Below are 21,633 nucleotides of genomic sequence, written 5' to 3'. Positions count from 1 at the left end.
TATAATTTCTAGTGATTTAAAATGATAGATTAGAAAAGAATACCTGCATTTAAAATTTATAAAAAGTGTTGTAGCATAAATTAATAAAACCAGTTTGAAAAGATAGGTTTAAAAAAGCCACAGTGTTGCTTACTAAAAAGGCACCATAATTATTTATTTTCTTTTCCAGCAGAAACAAAGGATGTTATATCATATCGCATGCAAAGCATCAACTGAGGGTATTCTGTTAAAACACTAAACTAATTAAGTCACACTCTTTTTGAATTCTCACTCTCTGGCAAATTTTTGGATGTAACCTATATCTGCGGCCCCTTTCTTCCTTATGTGCTTATTTCTATATTCACAGAACCAAGCCTCCTTGCTCTTTCTCAATTCTTTTCTTCTCTCTCATAACTAACTGTGTCTTCTTTGAAGGTGGTGACTCTTCTGCCCACTAACCACTTAGGTTTGCTTTGCAGAGAAGTACCTCTCCATGTAGTATGTGTATCATTCTAGAAGTGCAACAAAAAATAAAGATAACGACTCCCTTTTTATACTGGAGATAGCTTAGTGGATATGCAGACAAATGGATAAGGACTGAAATAACACCTACATCTTAAATCACTACAACCAATAAAAACATATTGATTAATACATGGCTAAAACACTGTGTAAGAGTAATAAAGTAGATGAAAATATTTTGTAAATTATATAGCACTATACACACATTACTGTGATTGTTTTCCCTTTAAGACACTGCACTGAGAGTGAATTAAATAAGATGCCAATTGCCTATCAAAAACGTAGCCTTAATTAGAGTTGGGAACCCCCCTCTTTGTATTAAAGGGCAATAATGATGGAAAGACCTGCTACATGTGGGATCTTTTCTTTATCCTAAGTCGGTGATGCTATTTGGGTAACAACTGATGAAAGGACTAGGGTGCCAACCAATTTGCAGTTAAGTGGCTAATTAAGACCCAAAGCAAAGCTGCCAGGAGGTTGGGTCTTCTAGCTTTAAAGTGACACATAAAACCAATTAGAATGGAGCTGGCTTTGCTAGGACATATTTAAATTTGGACACAAGTTTGGGCCAGTTATTACTTTATGTTAATATATTCTCTCGTAAGACAGCATCAGAGAGAAAAGGGAATCATTTAGGACATAAGAAATAAATTACTTGGATTCACTGAATTTCAGATGCGAATAAAAAGCAAAACTATAAAACCCATTTCTATGTTTGCAGTCCTAACAGGGGTAGTAATTAGATTTCCTAGTCTCAGAGGAAAAGAGAATAGTACACGAAGCATACTGTTATCCAAGAGGAGAAAAATCTCTTAATTCTTGCACGTGTTGTCACCTGTCTGTCATATTGTCTGAGTGTGACACCTAGCCCAGAATGGCAAGATTTCTAGAATTGTTATATTTCAACTTGGGACAATCCAGTGTTCCATTTAAATATAGCTGCTCTAATAGCAGAGGGGGAAAGACAGATTCTTTCCGGGTGTAGAGAGAAGGTCTGAAGTTGAGGAAAAGTAAAGAGGATTGGAGAAGATGGAAATTATAAGACAAATTATCCACGTGGAAGGGAATAGTGGTTGGGGGAGAGTAGACAACTTTTAAAATCATAGCGCCAGAGGCCTCTGAGAGTTGTGGGAAAGCACAGTCCATTTATACCTTGCTCTTGTGATTTATGATGTCACCATTAAACCCCTTGATGGCATTATATCCTTGTAATTCGCAGTTGCCTAGCATTTTTTCTATATACAACTCAATAACTCATTGTGTAGCTACTTCACACACACATAAACACACACATTAGTGTGAATGTGTGTGTGCTGAATCTGTCATCAGTGGAAACCATGATTTTTGATGTAATAATAAGTTAGGTTAATAAAAGGCAAGAAATCACGGGCTGGATGTGTAGTCACTGTAATACCAGCTTTGTCAAACGCAAGGAGACAGCACTGCATGTTACTATAAACAGATATCATTTAGATGGTGTATATATTCTTTTTAAGAATTAAAGAAGCAAAATTGCTTGCAGGGTCAGCCAAAAGTCGTTATTAAAGGAAATATGTGAGATTGCACGAAGATAAAGAAGGAAATACATTCAATTCACCTCAACATTGTAGTAATAGGATTAGAAAATAACAGGATTAGAAATATTAAACCTTCAGGGCTAAATTCTGCTGCCCCCGGAGATGTGTGGTTGGATCTCCTCCCTGCCCAGGGAATTTCTGTTTCCTTCCAGAGAGCCTGGTCCCGGCCAGTAATTGTGACACCATAAACCTGGGAAAGAGAAGGTTTTGGAACCTTTGCTTTAAGACTATAATACAACTAGTCATTAGCGTTTCTGCGGGGGTGAGAGGTTCAACATCTCTTAAGTTAGCTTTTAAACTGACTTCTGTAATTATTCTCCAATGGAAACATGAATGCCAGCGACTTTCTGGAGAGTTATTTTTATTTCTATTTGACTATTTTAGCTGCAATGCTGGATATACACTGCTGGATCTCTGAGAATGTTGTTCTAAAATGCTATATTTATAAAATGACCAAAGAGCACATGCTGCCTGGATTAAATTTATCCCAAGATGAGAGGTTTTATCTCTAATCATCTGCTTGTTGACTAATCTGGGTGCTTCTTGTGCAGGTTTGATAGTTGAAATGTAACAGGCTAAAGTAATGCAGATCCTAAAGGGGTATCCCTTTGTCTCTGCCTCTGCCTTCCTGAAACCTGGAGATAATGAACGCTGCTGCTTTAAATTCATCATGCCATAGAGTAACATCCTCATTGAATGAGACTGCTAGTTTGATACAAGAAAAAGTGGGGTGCTCTCTTTAAAGGCGTGTAATATATAAGATCACAAAATGATTTCGCTTCTCAGGAAAATATTTTTAAAATACATAGGATGGCTTTTCCACAATGTGTTTAAAGCCCACATGAAGTATAATTCTGGAGTATTTGTTTCTATGGAATTGTATTCTCAGCTATTCCGTGGTCCATGTCACATTATAATGTTATTATTTTCACATGAGCCTCATATATTAGACTGTGAACTCCTTGACCAAAGGGACCTGTACTTGCCATGCTTATATTCTCACCAGAATTTCACACAATTCCAGGCACATTACAAGCATTCACTAAATATACCTTAAGAAAGATTGACTATTCTGTGTTTAAGACACTTAATGGTGAGCAATACACCCCTGTTACCTGCAGTAACTTCTTCCAGGGGCTGCCTTTCTTTGCTTTAGGGTTTAGTTAGAAAAATCTAAATTGGGATTAGATCCTGTGTCTTACAGATCTGCCTTCCATGAACTGAGGAAATCAGTAAGAAGGATATTCATAACAAGTTCAATATCCCAGCCTCTCTCTTCGGAAGCTTTTAATGCCACCAAAGAAAAATTAATGAATGAGAAACTCTTAAGAAAGAGAGTTTTGGAGTGAGCACACAATCATTTGCCTTTCTGCTGTGCTATACTAGGGCCTATCAAAAATTGTAAGCAGCTTTACTGCTGGCTACATTTTCTCCCATGGGTTATTTCCTTTTCTATTAAGTAATTCCTTAATGCCCAGGGAGTTAAACATTCTGTTGAAAAGAGAGTTCTTAGCATCTTCTATGATTCAAAGCCTTACTGCAAAGTTTTTCTTGATCTTGTAATTTTAAAGTGCTACCGGTATAGTTAAATGTCTCTCTCATGATATATTTATTTTAGTGATATTTTTAAGGTTATGCACGTTTGAAGACAGATGTTGTGTAATAAGAATCTTACTCTGAAGCATTTTCTACCTCATTTTGCTGTTATCTAAAACCTTTTAGAAGCCAGCTACACATTTGGCCTTTTTTCCTTTTTTTTAATTTATTTTTGGCTGCATTGGGTCTTCGTTGCTGCACGCGGGCTTTCTCTAGCTGCGTCGAGCGGGGGCTGCTCTTCGTTGAGGTGCGCAGGCTTCTCCTTGCGGTGACTTCTCTTGTTGCGGAGCACAGGCTCTTGGCGCATCGGCTTCAGCAGTTGCAGCACACAGGCTCAGTAGTTGTGGCTCATGGGCTCTAGAGCACAGGCTCAGTAGTTGTGGCACACGGGGCTTAGCTGCTCCGCGGCATGTGGGATCTTCCGGGACCAGGGCTCGAACCCGTGTCCCCTGCATTGGCAGGCATATTCTCAACCACTGCGCCACCAGGGAAGCCCTGGCCTTTTCTAATTCTTATCCCAATACAAAAATCAGAGTAGTAGCTAAAGAAAAAGGGAAAATCAAAGATATTTTCATTTCTATTTTGTTTTGTTTTCCCCTGGGGCTGATGAAAGCATCACCTCTGCAATTTCCAGCCAACATTTTAGAGGTGCATGAGAATGTCCACCAAAAAAGGAAATTCTTTTAAACACATTTTGTGAATGTACTTAGCGTTTCTTCCCTAATGAAAAGCATGCATTGCATTTATTGTCAAAGGTGGAAAATTTTATTTTCTTGATTTTTAAATGGAGATATGATTCAATTATAAATAGCCTTCTCTTGAAATTAGTACATCAGCAGAGAGAACTTATTTATTTGCCAATTTTCCCCTCTCCTGCTTTTGATAAAAATCGTAGACTACGGTCTTTGAATTTTTGTTGTTTCCAATGGTCCAATGTCTTATTGGCCTTGCTCAGGGTAGGAGCAGTTTTGGAAATGATATGTTGCTCTTCAATATCATAGTGATGTATTATGTAAGAGCTGACATGGTTTTAGCAGTTTGGCATTTTAAAGGGACTTGCCAGAATGGATACAGCATACTGAGGTGTGAGCGTGTGTGTGTATGTGTGTGTGCATGCACACATGTGAGTGTAATCCTCAAGTGAAGAGACATCTATTCTGGTATTAGCCGTGTACTTGGGCCCATCTACAGTTTGATTGTACATCGGTTATGATGTGTTTCTTTCTAACAGGAAGGATACCGATCTTGATGAATAGCTAAAAGGTAAGATCATTCTTAAAGGTGTGAGTGATTAATAATGGCTATGCATAGATTTTTTCTAAGAGTGTAAATAAAATATATCATTCACTTGAAGGGCAGGAGTTTGGCACAGTGATTCACAGTGCATTTAAAAGCATAAAAAGTCAAACCCAGGATCTCTTCTAAGCATGTCAAAGAGGAAGCTGGTTTAACCATTTGAAATATCTGAGTAAATGTTGAAATATTTGAGTGGATGTAGAGAAATCATATGCCTTATGGAATACTGAAGATGGAACTAATATTATTAATTGCCACCAATTAAACACAATCAAAATTTTCTCCTTTAGTAGCTAACAAGTAATAGTATGATGGAGATAAGTGGATAAAAAAGATGGTGTTTGTGTACTATGGCATTTGGACTATACATTTCAATCCAACTAAGATTTACTACATAACCTTTAGATTAGCGGTTCCTGTGGGAAGTTGCTGTATTAGCATAAATCGTGGCTTTGACATCGTCAGTATTCATACCAAAGTACATAGGGCCCTATTAAATTGTTAACTAGAGCAACAAGACTGACAAAACTTGAAGACAGAAGAATTATTCTATTGGTGGTATCAAAGGACAGTAACAAGCAACCTATACAGTTGGTCTTTGTTAATTTCTTGCCAATGGTCTAGAGCTCATGACATTTTCACAATGCATACGACAACGAACTTCTTGGTGATACACTACCTGTCATGCTCTCCTATGGTCTAGCATCACAGGGATTGTGCATGTCACAGAAAGAAAGAGTCTCAACCCTGGGGTCAGGGTGGGGTTCACCATTTCTTCCATAAGTCCCAGTTAAATGGAGGAGCATGAGTTATGTCTTTCTAGTGAAGGTGGAAAAACAAGTGACTGTCATCATAAACTACGTAAAAAGAAATGTTGGTGACTGTCTAGGATCAAATGCCTATATCCACTAGAGACAAAAACAATATTCATCATTTATACATATATATAATCTTAAGAGATATGTATATATATATATAATCTTAAGAATAAAGATTTACAAGTTACTGAATTTTTAAAAGACTTTATTGACTTAATGTCTTATAAAAGATGCCATGAATATCATTTTCCTCATTTCATGACTCTCCGTGTGAGGACAGAGGGCATACATCCTGGGTATGAGAGAAGGCACAGTGGCATTCTCTCCCTGCTGTTATCATGGCCCTCTTCCCTGTGTTCTTCGGCTGCCCATGTTCCCTGCAAGTCAGGGCTCGTGTAAACAAGCCAAGAAGGAGGCCTATTGATGGATGGAGATCTGACAAATACACTGACACCATCCGAAGCACCACTTTTGAACATGAAGGGCAAAAACGTAGGAAAGACCAAAGAATCATGTCACAGGTGAGACTTCACTCTATCAAAGTGTTCATAGGATTTTTGGAATCTAAACTCCCTTTGAGAAACTCTAAGGTAATGATACGCTTTTACTGACTTGAATACAGCATCGTATGCAGCCCTCCCCACTCCTCTATACTGTCTCTCTTAAAATACACAATTTGAGAATCTTCTGCCTCTGCGTGTGTGGGCGCCAATATGTGTGGACATTATAGGTGTGTAGATCTTCTGAATACCTTGGGCTTCCTGGGGTAGTAGGATTTAAAATTGGTCCAGTTCTACTAAATAATACACGCCAGGATTTGGGAATCTTTGAATAAACACGGAACATGTTTCTCATAACACATATTCAAACACAGAAATCAAAGGTGTGTCTCCAGAATAGAAATATTTAAATGATTGTCTCCATGTGGTAAACATTCTAGTGAAACACTATCATGTGTTGTACTAAGTTCTAACTCCAAGTTGTATGTTTCAGGGTAAGTAAAAATGAAAGCATCAAGTGGCTCAGAGAAATCAGGACTGGGAGGGTGATGCTTGGGGGTGGATAACTGTAGATGTACTAAAAGATACAGTAGTGTATCACTCTCCTCCAAATTTCCTTTTTAGGATGTATCTATTTGGGGATTTCGTAAAGATACATTTATACTTTTGTTCACCTTATTTTAATGAGAACACCCTAATCTGAAAAACAAATACTATTTTAATATAATGTGAGTCATATGCAAATAATTACATTGTGGTTTATGGGTAAGTGAAATATACTAACCTACCGTCAGGCAGACAATTAAACAACTATGTTTGTTTAATTGAACCTTTGAACCTTTCCCAACAAGTGTGGATTTTTTTTCTCTTGACTTTGCCTCTAGAAGGTGAGGGCGAACAAATCATTTCCACTGTCTCTCCTGTCTGCTACATGGCCATGGGAGTGAAGGAATCTATCTTAGTTTTCCTCCTCCTCTCCTGTTGCCTATCAGGATCCTTCCCAAGCTTCACTTTTCCCTGTCCTTTAAAGAAATCTTCAGGGAGCAAGTGGATGCCACTAACCACACAGTGAGTCCAGAGAAGGCCATGACTTCTTATTCTCACACTGGTTGTTGTCATGGCCAAATGGCAAAATGCCACATAGAATAAGAGTGAGATGACAACCAGATCACATCCATATCTGAAACGTAAAGGAGATGAAATAACTGAAGTGCTAAGACACGTGGCCATACTTAACTTTGGATTTCCCCAAAGGGTACAGTCTCTAAAATCTATCCCTGATTTCATCCCTTCTGTGATGACACAGAGATTCTGTCATGTATTTTTATTTTCTGTTTTTATCTTTTTCTGACCATCATCACCTCTGTCCTCTCCAACTCCTCAACTCCTCAGGATCTGGAAAGACCTCAGGTTTGCTTGGGCAAAAAACTTTCTACGCAGAGGTCCCTGACTATGGAGTCACTAGTGATTTCAAGATTTAAAACATGATTATTATTTTCTTGTTTTATTTCCTTGTACTCTTCCATTCTTCCTTAATCATCATAGAACCATTTGCAGATTATTACTCATTTAAGAGCCACCTAGCTCCATAACTTAGCAAATCAAGGAGTTGCTCACCAAATGACCAGCAAAGAGACAATCTGGTAGAACAGTAATATAAGGAATGAGTGTCTTTCCACTAGAATCTGCCCAGTTCTGGTCATCAGTACATTATATTGTGCAAGGGGGGAAGCTATTCTTTATTGGAGTTGCAATTAGCTCTTCTATCCAGAAATGTAGTCACACTTTAATTTTAATTGTTTGTTTTAAATGTGTTCTGCTTGATTCCTTTGACTAAAAATATACACCATCAAACCAAACAGGTGTTTTAGTGAGAAAGGTATTTACAGAACAATGCAGGTGAGGTATTCCCAGATTGATTGGATGCAGTTTTAATGACACAATCATCCACAAGTGTGTGCTAACCCCTACCACATTCCAATGATTTATGTATCAATACCACAGAGTATAGGAAGATTCTCCCCCATTTAAAATAATTTGCAGTGACTATTTGAAATCACTAAGAAGAAGGAAAAGGAGGAGGTGGAGAGAAAAAAGAGGGAGGAGAAGAAGAAGAGAACTACTCCAATGAAAAATAATAAAATCACAGGAATACATTCTAATGATGCTAAACTCTGCATCAGTTATATTTAGTCCCTTCTACCTCCAACTCACAACCCTCCTTTGGTGTTACCATGTTTAATAGACTTTTCAGTAAGTTCCAAAGAATCCATTAGGTATTAAAATTCCAGAAACATTATTTGCTGGAGACCAAGTGTACACAGATAATATGTTCAGCATCTGAATGTTACAGAAAACTTCTCCAAAATGGCCCATATGTTCTTGGAGAAAAAGCAGCAGTCCTGACAGTGAACCATGAAATATTCTGGAGGCAAATGGCAGAGTGCCAGTGTCTTAAGGGACAGCATTTTCCACTTTAAATAACAGACAAAATAATGCTTTAAAATGTTCTTGGTGATGCATGATTCAGTAAACCCTTCAAGGCGTTGTAAGAAAAACCTTTTCTTCTTAAGACTGATGTTGGAAAGAATCAGACAAAAATTAAGAATTGCTCTGCCGGGCAGCATAAAGAATCAATGGGGGTCTTTCTGAAATTCAGGAAATTCAATGAATCGATAGACTGTTAGGAACCAGGCCACACATGCTGAAAGTGATTCTTTATAAGGACTAGATACAGAGATAACACAAGGCTCTTCAGAAAACCCTGAGCACAAGCATGCATTAAAAGAAGCTAAATTGTGTACTAGCAGGAAATGAAAACAGCTTATTTTTTAACAGGCATCTGCAAATGGGGACATTTGGCAAGGGTAAACCAATGCTTAATTGAAAGATAAGCAATTTACAGGTAAACATCAAAATGTATTTTTTCATTTCTCATTTGATTTTTGTCATTTCTAGTTCACTTACCCTGTCTCTAAAAATGGCAAAATCTCTGTCATTAAATAATTTGGATTTAATTGACATTCCCCAAGGCAAGCAAGCTGGAAGTATAATAATTCCTTTGAAAGCAAACACTCTTTGATGACTACAAGCATCAAGTATGATCAGAGAATTCTTCTTGGTCACTTTACAAGGGTCTATCCATCTTTATGTGGCCTATGACACCAAAATTAAAATGTATAAAGTGGTTCCTTAAAAATTATAAATAGTCAGTGGGGCAGCTGGGTACCTAAAAAAGATTCTTTTCATTATTATGGAAGAAACACTAGACTAAACCACTTACTCTATCCATGGTTTTATTTTAAATAATTTAATTTACCATTAAGACATGAAATTTACCCAACTGAAATCATCACAATTTCTTATGTTTTCTTTCAAAAAAGAAAAGTTTTTTTTAAAAGGGAAGTGAAAGAAAACAAGGAAACTTTTAAAAATTTCATAAGCAAATTGAAAAATTAATTATAATAAGAAATTGATCTTAAATTTAGAGTTATTACTACTAAGTTTTCAGTTTATTGGCATTATCATAGTGTTCATTCATTGACAATTAAGCCAGGATCAGAAAACATATAGTATTTGAATCCATTAGATAATAATACTGTAGACTATGATTTCTCCTTGTGGTGGGATTTTAACTGTGTCTAAATAATCTGGGGGAAAAGACTCTCTTAAAGTATTTAGGACACATAAAATTTAAAATCTAACACTTGCAGTAAAATTAAGTATTAGTTAAGGTAATAATGGGACAATTACTCAAAAAATGTTGCACTTTCTATAGCGGATGCTGGCACAGGAACAAGATCAATGCATGTACTTCATTCATTTGAACATTTAAAATATGTCTAGAGAGCTGGAGAGGGGCCAGGAGGAGCGGCCATGGAGGGTCAGCGCTGGCTGCAGCTGGAGGCCAACCCCGAGGTCACCAACCAGTTTCTCAAACAATTAGGTCTACATCCTAACTGGCAGTTTGTTGATGTATATGGAATGGATGCTGAACTCCTTAGCATGGTACCAAGACCTGTGTGTGCAGTGTTGCTTCTCTTCCCTATTACAGAAAAGTATGAAGTATTCAGAACAGAAGAAGAGGAAAAAATAAAATCTCAGGGACAACATATTACATCATCAGTATATTTCATGAGGCGAACGATCAGCAGGGCCTGTGGAACAACTGGACTGATCCATGCTATTGCCAACAATAAAGACAAGATGCACTTTGAATCTGGATCGACCTTGAAAAAATTCCTGGAGGAGTCTGCATCACTGAGCCCTGAAGAACGAGCCATATACCTGGGGAACTATGACTCCATTCGAGTTACTCATGAGACCAGTGACCATGAAGGTCAGACTGAGGCACAAAATATAGATGAAAAAGTAGATCTTCATTTTATTGCATCAGTTCATGTAGATGGGCATCTCAATGACTTAGATGGATGGAAACCATTTCCAATTAACCATGGGGAAACTAGTGATGAAACTTTATTAGAGGATGCCACAGAAGTTTTCAAGAAGTTTATGGAATGTGACCCTGATGAACGGAGGTTCAATGCCATTGCTATTTCTGCAGCATAGCTTGTCCAGAATGGAAACACCAAATACTGTATTATTTGCAACAAAGTTAAATTTCTTCTGTCATACACTAATTCAAAAATTTTGATATTTTTCATTAAGTTGACTATTAAACTTTATGTGAACTAAAAAATAAATAAAATATGTAGCATGTAGCACCCAGTGGGTGATCAATTTAGAATGTCTGAATTATATCTCTATAAATAATTACATTTGAAATATATTACAAAATCCATGGGCCCATAAGAGGTAGAAATGAAGACTTAGAACAATGGGTAGAGAAGAAGTAGTTACATATTTGTCTATTGTATAATCAGTGCACATGACGATTCTTCTTAGTATCCAGGCTCTCTCTCTTCCTGTTCAGGTTCAAGAACAATCTCTTGATGTTATTTATTGTCTAATGTGTCATTTCCTAACTAATGTCATACCTCACAATACATGAAAAAGACAGCAGTGTCATTACGATTCATAAAGCCATAGCTCTTCAGAATGCATTTGTATTGAAATAATATAGATCTTCTTGCTACTCCAGTTCCCTAATACCATTTATTTAGTTACATCATTACTCATGACGCTGCTCCACCCAATGGCTTCATTGTGCCATCAAAGGTAATAACTGCTTCACTGATGAGAACTACAAATAAATGCAAATCTTACCCAAAGTATGCAGGATAGTGTGAGTTATTATTTTCTGTTATTTCAATTTTATCAAACAGAATTTTATAAACATAGAATAACATATCTTCTTAATATGTCTTCCCTTGAAATCTTTAGCTAAAGTCACTGCATTCCTAGAATTTAACACCTTTCAATGTTGACCACATATGGCCACCAGTGAGGAAGATTGCTGAGGGTCCCGTGAGCTGAGCAAGAAGAACAGTCCTATTCACACAAGGAATGTCCATCCATTTTCAGCAAGGCTTAAGACTACCCAGGAGAGTATGCCTCCACATCAATCTGATCAAGAGAAAACTTGATCAGAAGGGCTGATGCGGGCTTCCCTGGTGGCGCAGTGGTTGAGGGTCCGCCTGCCGATGCAGGGGACGCGGTTTCGTGTCCCGGTCCGGGAAGATCCCACGTGCTGCGGAGCGGCTGGGCCCGTGAGCCATGGCCACTGAGCCTGCGCGTCCGGAGCCTGTGCTCTGCAACGGGAGAGCCCACGACAGTGAGAGGCGCACAAAAAAAGAAAAAAGAAAAGAAGGGCTGATGGGCATCAAGGAGCAACATCCTGGAAAGCCCTCCAAGGAGACAGGCACAGCCTTTGCCAGAGATCTGCCTGACATGCAGTGCAAAGCCTGTGGAAGGAGTAGGGAAACTGTCCTAGGTTACAACTGGGGGCAGGGGTGGGGTGGGGATGGGCACAAAGTAAAGATCAGAGAAGCCATATGACCTGGACACAGAGAGCTGAGAACTGTCCCTGTGGCCCAAGGGTTAAAGGCAGACTATCAGTAGCCTAGGGCCCTAATCTCCACCTGTGTTCAAAGTGAGTGAGATTCACCTGAAATCAACATGTCAGCACTATTCTGGAAGCTTAATCTCATGTGACCCCGTGAAAGAAATGCTTTGGTCTGAACTCAGGTGCTTGACCTGGATGGCCCTCTTGGACCCTGTAGGTTCTAGCCCCCAGAAGGAATCTTTAAAAATTTAGTGGAAGGCGTTCCAAAGTGCAGAGCTCCCTAAGATACAGGCCAGAAGCAGGGTTCCTGCTTGCTGGTATTGTGTTTTCCTCAAGTTTCTGAAAAGCCCTTAGATACAAACCCTGTCTTCCTATAGCAGCAACACATGTCCCTTTCCATATTACCAGTAATTGCATGTTCAAGTGTATTGCCAGAGAGTAGGCCACCCAATAATATCAGAATACCCTTGCAGGAAAGGATCTTGTCTTGCATTTTTGCTCTGCTCTCTAAAACCTGGCCCAGGGCTGGTCACATAAAAGTCAACAAATACTTCTCGGTTCATAATAGCTAGTTACCAAATACAGTTAACAGGTAAACAATAAAACTGTTAAACAAGAGAAGTCAAGAGTCATTAATACTGTAAAGGTAACTGTTACTGGAAAAAAATTCATAGTAAGTTGTTCTTCATCATTAAGATTTCAACCTAAAGAAAACAGTGCTGTACACCAATTCTTCGGCCAGAGTGAAAGGGCCGGGTGGATATTCCATTTACTGAAATTACTCACCACATTGAGTCCTCAATATTGTTTCTCTTCCCTTTTTTCATTTTCATTATGAGAAAATACATGTCTTCTTTCTTTTCACTAAAATAAGTTTAGTACATCATTTTATGTCAAAGTTAATAATGACCTTTCTCTATGACTAACCCTCAACCTACAGTGACCTGTTACCTAGAATGAATGAAGTACCATTTTTTTATACATGGTCTATACCACATTATATGTATGTGTACAAGTATACGAATCTGCAAGAGCACTGTGCGTACATATGTATACTGTATATTATTTAGATACATATATATACATGTCTCATCTCCACAGGAAAATTATATCCTTTATGTCAATGAGCATATTTCTTATAGAGCATGAAGCACTTTCCCAGACAGAGAAGGAAACTGAGAAAAGTTTCTTATATTTGATTAAAGTTTGATCCCACCGTTGGATGTCTACCCTTTGAAACTTTTTGAGAACCTTGATGCTCATTAAAATATAAATGAGATTTAAGAGTGATAGGCATCAGTAATTAAGAAATATCACATTTAGGGCTTCCCTGGTGGCGCAGTGGTTGAGAATCTGCCTGCCAATGCAGGGGACACGGGTTCGAGCCCTGGTCCAGGAAGATCCCACATGCCGCAGAGCAACTAAGCCTGTGAGCCACAACTACTGAGCCTGCGCGTCTGGAGCCTGTGCTCTGCAACGAGAGGCCGCGATAGTGAGAGGCCCGCGCACCGCGATGAAGAGTGGCCCCCGCTCGCCGCAACTAGAGAAAAGCCCTCGCACAGAAACGAAGACCCAACACAGCCAAAAATAAATAAATAAATAAATAGACAAACAAATAAATAAATAAGCTTTCATTAAAAAAAAAAAGAAATATCACATTTAAACAATTCTGTGGTAATAAAGGTAGCAGGTAAAAAAGTTAAATTAGTGTGGATTTCCCAGGGGATAGATGTACAAGTCCAGGTGATATATCTGCTTCCCAACAGTTCTTTCCCAATACAAACCAAAATCATCACCAGTCATCACCAGTATCTACCACTGCTACTACCAGTACAATCAAACATGCTAGGTTATTAAGTTCTTAGGAACTGAAGCCATACATTATTCATAATTCTATCCTCAAGTAAATAGGACATAGTAGTACTCAATAAATATTTATTGAGGGGATAAATGAAAATCAACACTGATTTGCCTTCTTAAACTGATCCAGTCATATCTGGGTCAACATGTGAAAGCTAATAATATAATTTCCTTTCTTTCACAGATTTTACCAGAAGTTGCATAGCAATAATAATTACCTTGCCAAAGTTGTGAACATTATACAGGAACCATGTTCCATGGTTACTAGGCTACACAGCTCACTTTGCTCATTCTTCTCAAGGGAAACTAAGCAAGAAGATACAGGTGGCTTTTCTTTTCAATCATCACTGTGAGCAAAAAACCCCCAATACAGTCATGTGTCATCTCCATTTATGAAGCCAAAACAGGAACAGATGATCTTATTATTTAGGGGAAAAAAAAAAAGAGAGAGAGAGAGAGAGAGATGAACATGGCACACTGGAAAATGTGTGGGTGAGGAGAAAAAAAGTCAGGTGCAAAATTTATAGTTTGTGGTAAAACATTAAGTGGCAATGAAAAGTCCTCGGCATTTTATCAGTAAGGGCTTAGAAAATGGCTGCAAGATAGTCCAGATAATAAGAAATTGTCATATGCTTTTAAAATTTAGATTATTTTTTGAAATCTGATAACGTATACCATCCTCAAGATTAAGCCACATAAACTTGTGGAATATCGAATACTAGGGCTTACAAGCATGTTCTGATTATACTAAAATTGAGTTATTGAAATTAAAAGAGATTTTTAGTCCTATTTCCAGTTCAAAACAAGATAATCTTCCATAGCATCACCATCAGGTGGATTCTGGAAGATAATTATTTTGCACGCTCAGTTGAGGTTCTTGATTCTATCGCAGGAGGTTACTACAGGTTTTAGAGCAGAAGAGAGCCAATATACATAAACTTTATTGTTATTGTTGCCCATTTGACAAGATAGTGTCCCAAATGAATGGACATTGTCCATTCATATGGAAAACAAAAGCCTGTTTATCAGCTGGTTAATTGCGCTCAAACATGAAATAAGATTCCCATCAGTGAAGCTTCCTCACATTTGTATTTCTCACCTAAATTATAAACTATCTGTGAACAGAACCATTTTCAGCATCCAAGTGTTTATCATAATGAAGCACATCTGCCACAGATGACTGCTGACCTTTCAACTTTTGTCAGCACTCTGGCAGCTTCATACTCATAGGAAAGGGGGATGGATGTGTGTTTCCTGGCACTGTCATCTTCCTTTATTTGTGTGGGTTAACTCTGAAATGAGGAAATAACTAAGTAAAGCCAGAACACTGAAAATATTCCTTACACAAAATGAGTCTGGTGAATGCATTTATTTCCCATCAAATTTTCTGGACTTGGGAAAGGCTGAGTTTTTTGTTTTTGTTAACTCATTTTACTATTTTCTTTTCAAACTTAGCAGCTGGAAAGAATTATTCATTGTATATATAATTTTTAAAAAGTGGTTACTAACAATTAATTCAGCCTGTTTTATATCTGTTAGGTCACCCAGGAACCCCCATAGACTCTTATTTTACCGATGGGAGGAGATTTAAATACAGGGCTTCATCTTTCGTCTGTGGAGTTTTTTGACAAGCTAGATGATCAGTCAAGAGCAAATTGAAAAAAGGCAAAAGTAGATCCCCCCTGCACAAATAGAGTAGAGAATCTTAACTCTGATAATAAATCATTACTAAACATAATCATAATTTATGGAATACCTTTAACAGGTACTGCACTAAGATCAGTATTATATACAATCTCCATTGACATATCCAGGTTGTGCACAACCTCAGCGCACACACAATGCAAGTCTCACAAGGTAGCCTTCTGGATGGGTGCCGCTTACATGGTTTTGACTCATGTGAGCAACAGAGTAATGACTGCATTCATGAATATGTGTAGCCCTGTCACACAATTTCAATAAATATTATCTCTCTCCATGCCCCTTTTCCTTCCTAGCAGCACATGTCTGGCCATATACTTGTCCAAGTCACTAGTGGGTCCTTTTTACAGATGAAATAGTGTAAAGTCATTGCCTGTACTTCAGGAGCTAATCATCTAATTTAATTCAGTAAATGGAAGGCCTTGCCTTTCATGCTCTTCCTAGTGGCCCCCCCACCAATTTCCTTTTTGGAAATCCCCTCTTTCTCCTGGTGTGTGAATTTCTAGCCTGGTCCTTCCCTTCTAGAAAGGTGGGGGGGGGGCAAATTATTCTTTTTTCTAGACCATTAGCAGAGTAGGAAGTTCTATCTATGGCCTAAATATGACAATTCGATCTGTCACCATGATGGTATTCTGACCACTCTATTCCACCTGTTGGAAACTTACTGTGCTATTACTTCCTAAAACCTGTCCTTCCTCAATTTTCTTTTTTTTTTTTTAACATCTTTATTGGAGTATAATTGCTTTACAATGCTGTGTTAGTTTCTGCTGTATAACAAAATGAATCAGCTATACATATACATATATCCCCATGTCTCCTCCCTCTTGTATCTCCCTACCACCCTCCCTATCCCACCCCTCTAAGTGGTCACAAAGCACCAAGCTGATCTCCCTGTGTTATGTGGCTGCTTCCCACTAGCTATCTATTTTACATTTGGTAGTGCATATATGTCCATGCCACTCTCTCACTTTGTCCCATCTTACCCTTCCCCCTCCCTGTGTCCTCAAGTCCATTCTCTATATCTGGGTCTTTATTCCTGTCCTTCCCCTAGGCTCTTCAGAACCATTTTTTTTCCCTCAGATTCCATATATATGTGTTAGCATATGGTATTTGTTTTCCTCTGACTTACTTCACTCTGTATGATGGTCTCTAGGTCCATCCACCTCACTACAAATAACTCAATTTCATTTCCTTTTATTGCTGAGTAATATTGCATTGTATATATGTGCCACATCTTTATCCATTCATCTGTCGATGGACACTTAGGTTGCTTCCATGTCCTGGCTATTTTAAATAGTGATGCAATGAACATTGTGGTACATGACGCTTTCTGAATTATGGTTTGCTCAGGGTGTATGCCCAGTACTGGGATTGCTGGGTCATATGTTAGTTCTATTTTTCGTTTTTTAAGGAACCTCCATACTGTTCTCCATAGTGGCTGTGTCAATTTACATTCCCACCAACAGTGCAAGAGGATTCCCTTTTCTCCACACCCTCTCCAGCATTTATTGTTTGTAGATTTTTTGATGGTGGCCATTCTGACCAGTGTGAGGTGATACTTCATTGTAGTTTTTTTTTTTTTTTTTTTTTTTTTGTGGTACGCAGGCCTCTCACTGTTGTGGCCTCTCCCGTTGCGGAGCACGGGCTCCGGAAGCGCAGGCTCAGCGGCCATGACTCACGGGCCCAGCCGCTCCGCGGCACGTGGGATCTTCCCGGACCGGGGCACGAACCCGTGTCCCCTGTATCGGCAGGCGGACTCTCAACCACTGCGCCACCAGGGAAGCCCCACTGTAGTTTTGATTTGCATTTTTCTAATGATTAATGATGTTGAGCATCCTTTCGTGAATTTGTTGGCAATCTGTGTATCTTCTTTGGAGAAATGTCTATTTAGGGCTTCTGCCCATTTTGGATTGGGTTGTTTGTGCTTTTTTGATATTGACCAGCATAAGCTGCTTGTATATTTTGGAGATTAATCCTTTATCATTTGCTTCATTTGCAAATATTTTCTCCCATTCTGAGGATTGTCTTTTGGTCTTGTTTATGGTTTCCTTTGCTGTGCAAAAGCTTTTAAGTTTCATTCGGTCCCATTTGTTTACTTTTGTTTTTATATTCATTTCTCTAGGAGGTGGGTCAAAAAGGATCTTGCTGTGATGTATGTCATAGAGTGTTCTGCGTCTGTTTTCCTTAAGAGTTTTATAGTGTCTGGCCTTATTTTTAGGTCTTTAATCCAGTTTGAGTTTCTTCTTGTGTATGGTGTTAGGGAATGTTCTAATTTCATTTTTTACATGTAGCTGTCTAGTTTTCCCAGCACCAATGACTGAAGAGGCTGTCTTTTCTCCAGTGTATATTCTTGCCTCCTTTATCAAAGATTAAGTGACCATGTGTGCATGGGTTTATCTCTGGACTTTCTATCCTGTTCCATTGATCTATATTTCTGTTTTTGTGCCAGTACCATACTGTCTTAATTACTGTAGCTTTGTAGTATAGTCTGAAGTCAGGGACCCTGATTCCCACAGCTCTGTTTTTCTTTCCCAAGATTGCTTTGGCTATTCAGGGTCTTTTGTGTTTCCATGCAAATTGTGCAATTTTTTGTTCTAGTTCTGTGAAAAATGCCATTGGCAGTTTGATACGGATTGCATTGAATCTGTAGATTGCTTTGGGTAGTAGAGTCATTTTCACAATGTTGATTCTTCCAATCCAAGAATATAGTTTATCTCTCCATTTGTATCATCTCTGATTTCTTTCATCAGTGTCTTATAGTTTTCTGCATACAGGTCTTTTGTCTCCTTAGGCAGGTTTATTCCTAGTATTTTATTCTTTTTGTTGCAATGGTAAATGGGAGTGTTTCCTTAATTCCACTTTCAGATTTTTCATCACTAGTGTATAGGAATGCAAGAGATTTCTGTGTATTTATTTTGTCCTGCTACTTTACCAAATTCATTGATCAGCTCTAGTAGTTTTCTGGTGGCATCTTTAGGATTCTCTATGTATATTATCATGTCATCTGCAAACAGTGACAGTTTTACTTCTTTTGATTTGGATTCCTTTTATTTCTTTTTCTTCCCTGATTGCTGTGGCTAAAACTTCTAAAACTATGTTGAATACTAGTGGTGAGAGTGGACAAGCTTGTCTTGTTCCTGATCTTAGAGGAAATGGTTTCAGTTTTTCACCATTGAGAATGATGTTGGCTGTTAGTTTGTTACATATGGCCTTTATTATGTTGAGGCAGGTTCCCTCAATGCCTACTTTCTGGAGAGTTTTTTTTAATCGTAAATCAGTATTGAATTTTGTTGAAAGTTTTTCTGCATCTATTGAGATGATCATATGGTTTTTCTCCTTCAATTTGTTAATATGGTGTATTGCATTGATTGATTTGCATATATTGAAGAAGCCTTGCATTCCTGGGATAAACCCCACTTGATCACAGTGCATGATCCTTTTAATGTGCTGTTGGATTCTGTTTGCTAGTATTTTGTTGAGAATTTTTGCATCTATGTTCATCAGTGATATTGGCCTGTAGTTTTCTCTTTTTCTTGACATCTTTGTCTGGTTTTCGTCATCAGGGTGATGGGGGCCTCATAGAATCAGTTTGGGAGTGTTTCTCCCAAACTGAACCTCAGCTCCCAGCCCCTGCCCGCCCCGGCGGGTGAGCAGACAAGCCTCTCAGGCTGGTGAGTGCTGGTCAGTACCTATCCTCTGTGCGGGAATCTCTCCGCTTTGCCCTCTGCACCCTTGTTGCTGCGCTCTCCTCTGTGGCTCCAAAGCTTCCCCCACCCCCACCCCCCACCCCCGTCTCTGCCAGTGAAGAGGCTTCCTAGTATGTGGAAACTTTTTCTCCTTCACAGCTCCCTCCCAGAGGTGCAGGTTCCGTACCTATTCTTTTGTCTCTGTTTTTTTCTTTTGCCCTACCCAGGTACGTGGGGGAGTGTCTTGCCTTTTGGGAAGTCTGAGGTCTTCTGCCAGCGTTCAGTAGGTGTTCTGTAGGAGTTGTTCCACTTGTAGATGTATTTTTGATGTACTTGTGGGGAGGAAGTGATCTCCACGTCTTACTCCTCTGCCATCTTGCCCTGAATCTTCTTGAATCATGGTCTGAAGCCTGGTCTGCCAGCTCCCTGTTAATTGTGTAAGCCCCCACCTGGATATTCTTCCAGTGAGTTCCCTTTTACTATTGTTAACCAGAGTTGGTGTCTGTTGCTTACAAGGAAGAACCATTACTAATATATAATGCATGTAATTATGAAAGATCATTTATAATGCAAGATAACATACGCGATATTGGGAGAACAGATAAAAATCTAAATATTTAAAGAAAGGGGAAATGGTAGTAGCCTCAGTTAATCAGGAGAGGATAAGAGAGAGAGTGAGACTTAGGGAAGAGCAGAGTTTCAGTAGGTACGGTAGGATGGTTGACAAGCTTGTAGGTAGGAAGAAGGAGCAAAATGTACTCAGGAGACAATGTATAATTAACTTCGTTGGAGCGAGGATTGCCTCTAAGTGTTCTTCCTGCCACAAACATTTGTTTAGCATCTTCTACTGTCAGTCACTGCTGGAACACAGAGAGTGTTCATGTCGGGTACCTGCCCCTGGGGAGCACAGGCCAGTCATCTCCAGTAGAGAGGAAAACTCTTACTGTGGGTTAGCAAAAATTTTTGACTACTGCCCCAAACCTATTCTGTGAGAAAAATAGTATCTTTGCCAAAGTAAATTTTTGATGTTACCAATGCATTACTTACAGGTAGAAAAAGGAAAGTAAATGCTAGATTTAAATAAATGCATTTAAAATGGTAATGAGCAGACGTTTGAAGCCTTCAAGGGTAGCGCTCCATGAAAATTGTGAGAATTTCTAGCTTCAATTGATTCTCTTTAGCACTTGGAGTAAGTGTGAAAGCATTCATAAAAAAATATATATAACCTATATGTGAAGAAAAATTTAATTTCACAATTGTGATTGCTTTATATAATTCTCTGAAAAATTATTACTCATACATTTGCTTATTTCTGACAGATGTTAGCTAGTTTTTTATCTGTTTTTTTTAATCCTTAGGGCACAGGTAAAGCAAAGATGATTTCTACAGGCCATCTTATTGTGAACACAGTTGATATCTTCTTTCTATGTCTTGATATACTATTGGTATTTAAAATTCCATTAAGTGTAAAGAGAAACTGCTTACTTGGTAACCAAATTGAACCTTCCCACTGGAGGAACATGGGTGGCAAACAGCCATATGTAACATAGTGGAAGCATTTGCATATGTTTAAGCATCTCATCAAGCATAAAGTACAGACTGACCACACAGATACCTGTGCACAGTCCCAAAGGTTGCTGATCCTTTTCACCTGAACTTAGAACAACTGTCAATAGTGATGATTTCTCATGGTTGGAATTAAGCAATGACGGACATCTGGATATAACATAGTTTACTTAATCAATCTTTTACAGTTCACATTTAGGTGGATTCCATTTTAATTACCTGGATTATCTGAGTATTTATCTTGGATAAATTCCAAGCAGTAGAATTGTTAGTATATATATACATTTTCAAGGTTTTTGACCTATAAAGCATTTGTTTGTTTTTTTCTTCAGAAAAAAAAAAAAACTGTACCAACTTATACTCAAACAGCACTGTGTAAGGCACTGCTACATAGGCTCTTGAACTTCAGTCCTGGTGCCCAGGGGGAGGAAGAACACGGGGTCGGGGGGGGGGGGGGGGGGTAGGGCAGGGTGTCAATCAAATTGTTACATGAATGTCTAATCTGAATTTCCATTCTCAGCCAGAAAAGGGATAAAATAGTTTAAGTTGCCAGGTTTTCACATCCCT

General features: G+C 38.5%; 1 protein-coding gene and 1 long non-coding RNA gene across 2 annotated transcripts in view; one reads left to right on the top strand and one right to left on the bottom strand.

The window, feature by feature from the left end:
* The window catches only part of LOC113617338 (uncharacterized), a 254,836-nt gene that overhangs the window by 178,231 nt on the left and 54,972 nt on the right, over positions 1-21,633 (bottom strand). The window lies entirely within an intron of this gene.
* LOC113617337 (ubiquitin carboxyl-terminal hydrolase isozyme L3-like) lies at positions 10,150-10,989 on the top strand. Its single transcript, XM_027100627.1, has one exon. It carries the CDS (start codon positions 10,165-10,167, stop codon positions 10,855-10,857), a length of 693 nt encoding a protein of 230 aa, XP_026956428.1. The 5' UTR covers positions 10,150-10,164; the 3' UTR covers positions 10,858-10,989.

This window comes from Aethalodelphis obliquidens, unplaced genomic scaffold, assembly GCF_003676395.1.
Source record: "Aethalodelphis obliquidens isolate GAN/ISIS:26980383/991018 unplaced genomic scaffold, ASM367639v1 scaffold4, whole genome shotgun sequence".
Classification (NCBI taxonomy): domain Eukaryota; kingdom Metazoa; phylum Chordata; class Mammalia; order Artiodactyla; family Delphinidae; genus Aethalodelphis; species Aethalodelphis obliquidens.
The sequence above is the reverse complement of the archived record's forward strand: the minus strand, read 5'-3'. Positions and strand labels throughout refer to the sequence as shown.

Coding starts and splice junctions, on each gene's coding strand:
- LOC113617337 (XM_027100627.1), top strand. CDS start 10,165: ATGGAGGGTCAGCGCTGGCTGCAGCTGGAGGCCAACCCCGAGGTCACC.